The sequence below is a fragment of the Andrographis paniculata genome, unplaced genomic scaffold, assembly GCF_009805555.1.
Source record: "Andrographis paniculata isolate CXL003 unplaced genomic scaffold, ASM980555v1 Contig79END, whole genome shotgun sequence".
NCBI classification, from domain to species: domain Eukaryota; kingdom Viridiplantae; phylum Streptophyta; class Magnoliopsida; order Lamiales; family Acanthaceae; genus Andrographis; species Andrographis paniculata.
The window spans coordinates 3,231,732-3,240,810 of NW_026137616.1; the positions used below are offsets into that span (position 1 = coordinate 3,231,732).

The window sequence follows — 9,079 nt, forward strand, 5'->3', positions numbered from 1 at the left end:
GCTCTGGATATTGGAAGTAGATAAATCTAAAAATAAAAATCAACTTTTGTTTTTTGATCGAATAAAAATTAATTTTTTCTTGTAAGGTACGTGGTACTACTTTTTTATTCATTTGATTTAGCTTACAGTGTATGTTTATGTAGTTATGGGTTAATTTTACAAGTGCTAAATTTGTGTAGATATTGAAACAAAGACTTAACAAAATATGTTAGTTATGTTTGTGTGTGATTTGATCAAGTACTATTCATGTGATTATCATAGAATTATCGAAATTGAGTCTTTTCTTATTTTTTTTTTTAATTTGATTTTTGATTTAAATAATATTTTGTGTGATATTTTGTAAGAGTAAATAATATTTATTTTTTTATTGTGAACATACGGGTTGAATCGTAATTTTTTTTATTTAAAATAAAAACAAACACAAAAAAAATATATTAATTATAAAAAATTAATATATATAAAATAAATATAAAAATATTTATAAAAATAATTATATCCAAAAAAAACTTAATAAATTAAATAATAAAATACATAAAGAATTTTATTTATAAAAATATTGTAAATATATTAAATTGTAAAAGATTCACTACTTCGGCTAATATAAAAAATTTGTACAAAAAAACTAGAATCAATGTATATATATATATATATATATAAAAGTGTTCTAGAATCATCCGCTACTATAAAAATTGGTGAGCACAAGGAAAAAATAACAAAAGGCTGCACCAAAAGGCTACATTTAAAAAATTGTAGAAAAGAATAAATTAAAAATATAATTAAATAAATAAAATATATAGAATCCTTCTAGAATCATCCCTTACTACTATAAAAATAGCCAATTTTAGGATTAGGGTTATTGTATACTTTCTTGGCGGCGGAACAAGGCCTCTGAGATTCAGATCTGGAGATTTGGTGATTTTGAGTCTTTTCATTTTCATTTGATTTGATTGCTTGTCTACTTTTGTTTATTTGTTTTAGTTGCTTTGTTGGAGATATGAGAAAGGCAAAATGAGATCTTGGCACCACAATTTGGAACAAAAAGAGAAGATCTGGTTGAAGATTGAGAATCGATTGTTGGACTATAGATATCATGGTGGCAAGAGAGGTGTTGGTTTTGCCGAATATGAATCAAAGACTACTCTGAGGTAAGTTTTTTAAAATTGATTTAGGATTTAAAGCAAGTACTTTTTTTTTTTTTTTTTTACTGTGACAAGAATCTACCATGTATCTATCAATCGATGCAGTACTCATTGGATGCTGTGCTTATCAAACTCCACCATCAATAAGGAAACCTATGCCGACTATAGGGATTTTGTGGACGCAAGGCCTGAAGTAGGAGGAATTGTGGATGCGTGGTGGCAGGAAGGCATCGTAATTGGATGCGATAAACTTCCGCTCTACTTCCCGGGTACACTAGTCGAACACATACAATAATTTGGCCTTTCAGACCCCCTAATTGTTATAAACTGAATCGTATATCTAACCTATTGACAGGTGAGAAAAAGTTTTTGTCGGCAGAGCAGCTGCTGGAGCTCCTGACCACACCCCAAACTCAGCCACTGCTTCTTGATAATGCTTTAGATGAGGTACCTTTCATGCCCTTATAACTCTCAAAAAGTCCCTTTTTTTCCATCTATTACTCGATTATGAATATAGGTTTTTTGTAATTAGGTTTTTGGGGCTACATATGTGAGCATCGATGTGCTTGAGAACAATACTACTAGGTGGCAGTTCAAGGTGTGTATGTATATATGTATGTGTTTAAATTTTGTGCTTGCATAGTAGTTTGATGTGATGATTGTAAGAGGGGATAGTGTATTTTTCTTGGGAGGTTTCGGGATTGCATACTAAAGAATTTGAAAAAATAAATTTTCTTGATGAACATAGTATATCTTAGAAATAACAACATTTTTTGGTTGAACATTTTGTATGTCTTGAGTAGAATCTTAAAGTAGTATTGATGAATCTGAAGACCAAGATTCATGCCCGTGGGTCATTTGGTCCTGATTTCCAACAGACGAAGTTCCAGAACTCTTTAAAATGGTAATTATCATTAGCTGCACTTCAGTATGCTATCATACTATAAATCCTTATAATCTAACTCTCTTCAATATGCTTCAGGTTAAGGGATGTGGTGCGGAAGTTACATTCGACATATAAAAGACGGCATGATGCTGCTGGTGACGTGATACACATATATGCGCAAACAAAGTGTTTTCTCCGACTAAGGGTGAGTTCTAGTTCTTCCAAACACGCAACACCAAAATGCCGACCTGTTGAACTTGAATTATGCATGAGTAATTAATTCTTCAACATGCATCCTTTTTCAGAAATACAAGAAAGTAGTATCTCCCCCCATTCACATTACTCCACAAGACCTCAGCCCAAAGTATGCTGAGAAATTGGGTTCAGGTGTACACAAATACCACAAAACATATAGAGATTCATATTGTATAGGACAGCTAATGTTTTGGTATTCCAATATCCCGACCCAAATATTTTGCTGGCTGAATCAAGTAGGGGATGCCTGTCCTTACCCAAATCCCAGAAGCCATCACAACAACTTGTTTACTGCTGACGGACAGTGAAGTTTATGCTTTCTATGATGGTAAGCCTGATGATGCCTTGATCACCATGTACAGATTTAGTAATTAAATTTAATATTTGTTTTCATTTTTATGAATTGAGTCTGACTGATAATCTCCCATGTATTTTCTTTGCCAGAAGAAAAAACCCCAAATGCCTTGGCCGGAGGACCAGATATGGTCATTCAAGAGCTCCCTGAACATTGTTGGCAGCCCAATGCTGGATGCTGTGCTACACAAGGCTCGCATTAACAAACCGATGCTTCGCTGGTTAAGACTCAAATCTAAGGTCTCCCGAGGAACGTAGCATTCGAAGATAATGGTTGCGGAATGACTCCCGATAAGATGCACCAATTCATGTCTCTCGGCTATTCAGCAAAGAGCAAGATGACAAACACAATGGGGCATTGTAGCCTGTAGGCCTGTGATTTATTTATTGCCGTGTATCGTGCTTTTGTGTATGTGTTATTCTTGGATATTGTTACTAAATTTATCTTTATGTGTTTGCACCGGATGGTAATGGGGTTTTCCGATGCACCAATTATGCAAGACAGCATATATATATATATTGATCCCGATTGATTGACACTTGCAAGTTAAAAGTAATTTGCTATTAATGACATATTTGAATTGTTTCTAACTTCAAATATATTCCCATATGAAAAATGATTCCTGCGCTCTCCGTGCAAATGGGAACTTCAAATATATTCCCATGTGAAAAATGATTCCTGCGCTCTCCGTGCAAATGGGACATCCTAAGTTTTGTATTTACTTTCATGTGATCAAGCACAATGGTACAAGATTAAGGTTGGATTTGTTTATCTTTTTAACCTCTTATGTGGATGATAAGACTTATTCATAATCTTCATTTTGCTTCCAGAGCCTGTTGAGGTGGTTGATCCTCCCCAACCCGACTTTAATTTGCAACTCCTCAAGTAAAGCAAATTGTGAATACTGAGAAGAAAGAAAATAACCAAGTGACAAATGCTAGGTCAGAAAATCACAGTAAGGATGTAGTGGTGAATGCAGAACCTCTTTAAGTGAAAACCCTGGCACAGCAACAGAAGGAGAAAGGACGCACCGCACCCAAATGTATATTCCTACTGGCATGTCAAGAGTACTTGCGACAAAGACTGAGATTGAGAGTGCAATTTTCCTAAATAATAAAATCATAAGATCAGCATATTCTTCATTCATCTTAGTGAACATTTGTTGGCTTTGGGGATGAATCAACATCTGTACATAGTTCAGTCATCTGTTTCTTGATATGGATCATATTTTGTACTACTTTATTATTATTATTATGCTTATAGTGTGTATTTAGATTTTATGTAGTGTAGTTATGAAATGGCTGTAGCAAAATGTGGTAGTTATGTTTGAATGTGTGATTTTTTCGGTTTATAGTTATGATTTTATTGGTTCTGTGTTGATGGGTGGGGGAGATGATAATTTAACATAATTTTTGGATGTAATATATATATTTTTTAATAGAAAAAATCAAATGGTATACTAATACCGAAAGAATAAAGAGCAAATACACCGGACATACCCAAGATGATCACAACGTTTCCTTGAACCAATAACTGACAGCCTAATAAAGCATATATTATCCTATACTTGTATAGATAAATAATAAAATATAATTAATATTTTGGACAGATTTCTACTAATTTTGGCATATTATTGATTGGTGCAAATGAACGGATTCATGCTAAATTTTATGTCAAAAATTATGAAAATGTTTGATTTAAGCTTGCATATCAAAGAAAGTGATGGATTACGGGATTGAGACGTAATCATCTATAATAAGGGAGCAAGAAATTGGAGTTAAGCATCACAACTTATACTCATATTTCATAGCCAAACTTGGAGGATTGGAAATGACGGTTTGAGAGGAAGTGCCACCGGATGATCATCACTTTTATTGCTTTTTATTTATTTCTAAGCATGAGTAGCTAATTTTCTAATCTATTCCAGGGTTGAATGTAGATTCCGGATTGGGATGTGTGAGATTATATTTTGATTTAATTTGAATCTTGTTTAATTGATATTATGTAATTTCTGTGAGATGCCTACAATTGTTTTATTTAATCTTGCGGTCGGATTTTAGATCGATTTAACAATTGTGTGCCAATCGAACTTTTGCATCCGTGATTGTGCACTTGTTTGATAAAATGGTAAATAGGTTGACAAGTTTAGTCTAAGAATCGCATGATCAAATAATTTAATTTTTTTCGTAATGGATTGAATATTTGAATTGGGGTTGTGCTATTTTTAATTGGAGAAATTAATTTATGGTCGTACTATTATTTCTTTGATTAGGGATGTAATCAATCGGTCTACCATTGCCGCCAATAAAATAAGGAAAAATTGGGTATTATGATCGTATTTAAATGCTTATAACTAATTTATCGTAGAAGTAACAAGGTTATTGCAATTGTGGTGTTAAGAGACCGAGGCTACCACAGCCTCAACTAGTGGAAAAGACTATTTGTTTTGTCTGATAAAAAAAGGTAAACAAATTAAATATATATATATATATATATACAAACATGCCAAAAAATGAGGCTGTCAAATGGGTAGCTATGAGCAGCAGCATGAATTTCAAAGTTTACAGCTACGTTCATCCAATTGTTCAGGTAGATGTCCCGAGAGCCGCAAAGGGATATGCTAGTGTTGCCTCGATGTTCTTAATTTGATTGTACGAGTTAAGGAGTAGAAAAATCAATAACAACATATATTAATTTTAGTCACAAAACTAGTCCGATCCAAATAGATATTTTTCAATGCTGCCTTGTTCGGAGTAGTCCAAATATAATAAAGAGTTGCTGAAATGCTGAGTGGTCGCATGAAATGGATTAACAGGTGGTGGGCCGTTTCCAGGTCCTAATGAGTATAGAGCTATTTATTAAATCCCCCTTTATATGTTTTATGTGAGGTATAAAGAATTATATAAGTAATATAAAAATAATATTTTGTGTTGAATGGTGATGTTTTATGAAATGATAAAATATAAATATTTTATATATTGAGAATCATGTTTGAAAAAAAAAATTGTTGGAAGAACAAATCCTTATATTTTATATAGTTATGGCTCAATTTTGCAAGTGCTAATTTTATGTGGATATAGGAAGGAAGGCTCTCACATGTTAGTTATGTTTGTATATGTGATTTGATCCATATAGTACTATTCACATGATTATGATAGAATTATCAAAATTAAGTTTTTTTATTTGAATTTTGATTTAAATAATATTTGGTGTGATATTTTATAAGTGTAAATAATTTATTTATTTTTAATTATCGTGAACATGCTGATTGAATCGCAAATTTTTTATTTAATATAAAAAACAAGACACAAAAATATATTAATTATAAAAAATAAAGTAATATATATAAAATGAATATAATTTTTTTTTATAAAAATAAAAATATGCAAAATAAACTTCATAAATTAATTAATAAAATACACAAAGAGATGTATTTATAAATATATAGTATATATATTCAATTATAAAATATAAACTATTTGTAGAAAAGTCTAAAATAAATTTAAAATATAAATAAATAATATATATATATATATAACCCTTTTAGAACCATCCCCTATTAGAAAAATAAATGAGCACAAGGAGAAAAAAAAGAGTGTGGAAGCAGCGCACTAAAAAACTCTATTTAAAAAATTGTAAAAACTCTAAGAATAAAATAAAAATATAATTAAATAAATAAAAATATATTGAACCCTCTAGAAGGATCCACTGAATATTATATAAATCTTTTATTGTGAAATTAGGGTTATTGTAAACTTTCACCTGCGGCGCTATTGTTCTTGTTGAAATTAGGGTATACAAATGTGATAAAAGGGTTGTTCTGATTTGTGTGCAGTTAATTACTGTGTTTTATTTTGAGTTTTTTTTTTATTTTTTTATTTCCAGTTGATTTGCTTGTTTGATTTTTGTTTACTTGTTTTGGTTGCTTCAGTAGATGATATGAGAAAGGCAAAATGAGATCTTTGCACCACAATCGGGAACAGAAGAATACCATCTGGCTGAGGATTGGGAATAGATTGTTGGACCATGTATGCAATACTGGTAAGATAGGTGTTGGTTTTGCTGATGATGAATCAAGTACTATTCTGAGGTAGGTTTTGTAAAAGTGATTAAGGATTTAAGCCTGTATCTTTACTGTCACGAAAAACTATGATGCATCTATCAATTGTGCAGTACTCAATGGATACCGTGCTTATCAAACTCCACCATCAACAAGGAAACCTATGCCGACTATAGGGACTCTGCGGAAGCAAGTGTGGATGCGCTGCGCTGGGAAGGCTTCCTAATTGGATGCGATAAACTTCAGCTCTACTCCCCCGGTACATTAATCGAACACATACAATAAGTTGGCCTTTTCGATCAGCTAATTCTTATCAACTGAATTCATGTATCTAACTTCTCCACAGGTGAGAAAAAGTTTCTGTCGGCAGAAAGGAAAGACGTCAAGATTTCCAAAGATTTGATAGACAACAGCTGGGTGAACATTGAACCAGTGCCTGACATTCTAGCCTTCCTGCCGTCAACGATGAACCCTGCGCAGCTGCTGGAGATCCCCACCGCACCCCAATCTCAGTCACAGCTTCTTGATAATGCTTTAGATGAGGTACCTTTATGCCCTTATAACTCTCAAAAAGCCCCGTCTTTCATCTATTACTCGATCATGAATATATGTATTTTGTAATCAGGTTTGCAATGGGGCGACATATGTGAGCATAGATGTGCTTGAGAACAGTACTAATAGCAAAATAGCGGCAGTTCAAGGTATGTGTATATATGTATATGTGTTTAAATTTTGTGTTTGCATAGTAGCTTGATGTGATGATTGTTAGGGGGGATAGTGTATTTTTTCTTGGGGAGTTTTGGGATTGCATACTAAAGAGTTCGAAAAAAAATTTGCTTGATGAACAGAGAATATTTCTTGGTTAAAAAATTTGTATGTCTTGAGTAGAACCTTAGAGTAGTCTTAATGATGTTGTTCCTTATTATGTTTGATCTAGTTGTGGAACAATACACAGTTTAAGTTTCTTCGTATCACTTGTGACTCTAATTCAATCTTATTTTGTATATATACGTAGATAACGGTTGCGGAATGACTCCCGATAAGATGCGCCAATGCATTTCTCTTGGCTATTCGGCAAAGAGCAAGATGGCAAACACAATCGGGCAATGTAGGGCCTGTGATTTATTTATTGCCGTAAATTGTGCTTTTGCATATGTGTTGTTCTTGGATATTGTTACTAATTTATTTTATGTGTATGTACCAGATGGTAATGGGGTTTTCCAATGCAGAGCACATCAATTACGCAAGAGGGCATATATATTGATCTTCGGATTGATCGACACATGCAAGTTAAAGGTAATTTTCTATTAATGACATATTTGAATTGTTTCTAAATTCAAATATATTCCCATGAGAAAAATGATTCATGTGCTCTCCTTGCAAATTAGACATCCTAAATATTTTATTTACTTTCGTGTGTGTTAATCAAGCACAGTGGCGATGAAGGTTGGATTTGTTTATCCTCTTAACTTCTTAAGTGGTTGATAAGACTTATTCATAATCTTCATTTTGCATCCATAGCATGCTGAGGTGGTCGATCCTCCCCAACTCGACTTTAATCTGCAACTCCTCAAGAGGAGAATACCGAGAAGAAAGAAAATAACCAAGTGACAAATGATAGGCCAGAAAGTCACGATAGGGATACCATGGTGAATGCAGAACGTCATTTAAGTGAAAACCATGGTGCAGCAATTCTTATTTCACCAACGGAGAAAGGACGCACCAATGTATGTTCCTACCGGCATGGCAAGAGTACCTACCCCAAAGATTGAGATTGAGAGTGCAGTTTTCCTAGCTAATAAAATCATAAAATCAGCATATTCTTCATTCATCTTAGTGAACATTTGATGGCTTTGGGGATGAATCAGCAATAGCTGTACATTAAGCTGTTTTCTTTATATGGATCATATCTTGTACAACTTTATTATTTAGTTGGTCTATTATTCTTATAGTGTGTATTAGATTTTATGTAGTTATGAGATCGATGTAGCAAAATGTGTTGTTATGATTCTGATAAAATATTTAAAAAATAGCCTTTTTTATTTAATTTTTTAATAAATAATATTTGGTATGATATTTTGTGAGAGTAAGTGATAATCTCTTTATGGGAGAAATATAATATATATCATTATTGCAAAGTGCAGAGTGAATCGTAATATTTTTTTTATTTGAAATAAAAAATAAACACAAATAAAATATATTAATAATAAAAACTTAGAGTAATATAATAATGAATCTTAAAAAATTTATAAATTTAAAAATACACAAAATAGTAATTAAAAAATATATAAAAACATGTATTTATAAATATATAGGAAATAAATATATTAAATTGTAAGAGATTAAAAATGAAGAAGATTTTTGAATAAATTTAAAATATTAAA

General features: G+C 32.1%; 2 protein-coding genes across 4 annotated transcripts; both read left to right on the forward strand.

The window, feature by feature from the left end:
• Nucleotides 1–877: 877 nt before the first annotated feature.
• LOC127240438 (uncharacterized) lies at nt 878–2,608 on the forward strand. The gene is made up of 7 exons (XM_051259131.1): nt 878–1,145; nt 1,245–1,408; nt 1,495–1,586; nt 1,672–1,737; nt 1,943–2,043; nt 2,122–2,230; nt 2,331–2,608. The coding sequence occupies exons 1-7, from the start codon at nt 1,009–1,011 to the stop codon at nt 2,586–2,588; spliced, it is 927 nt and encodes a 308-aa protein (XP_051115088.1). The 5' UTR covers nt 878–1,008; the 3' UTR covers nt 2,589–2,608.
• Nucleotides 2,609–6,398: 3,790 nt separating this feature from the next.
• LOC127240619 (uncharacterized) lies at nt 6,399–8,683 on the forward strand. 3 transcript variants are annotated; one of them, XM_051259397.1, is made up of 8 exons: nt 6,399–6,428; nt 6,567–6,725; nt 6,809–6,954; nt 7,042–7,238; nt 7,321–7,396; nt 7,711–7,803; nt 7,900–7,991; nt 8,217–8,683. In XM_051259397.1, the coding sequence occupies exons 2-8, from the start codon at nt 6,589–6,591 to the stop codon at nt 8,304–8,306; spliced, it is 831 nt and encodes a 276-aa protein (XP_051115354.1). In that variant the 5' UTR covers nt 6,399–6,428; nt 6,567–6,588; the 3' UTR covers nt 8,307–8,683. The 3 variants fall into 3 exon arrangements, with proteins under 3 accessions (XP_051115354.1, XP_051115355.1, XP_051115356.1); XM_051259398.1 differs by having other exon boundaries at nt 6,400–6,428; nt 6,570–6,725; XM_051259399.1 differs by lacking the exon at nt 6,399–6,428 and having other exon boundaries at nt 6,571–6,676.
• The last annotated feature ends 396 nt before the right edge of the window (nt 8,684–9,079 follow it).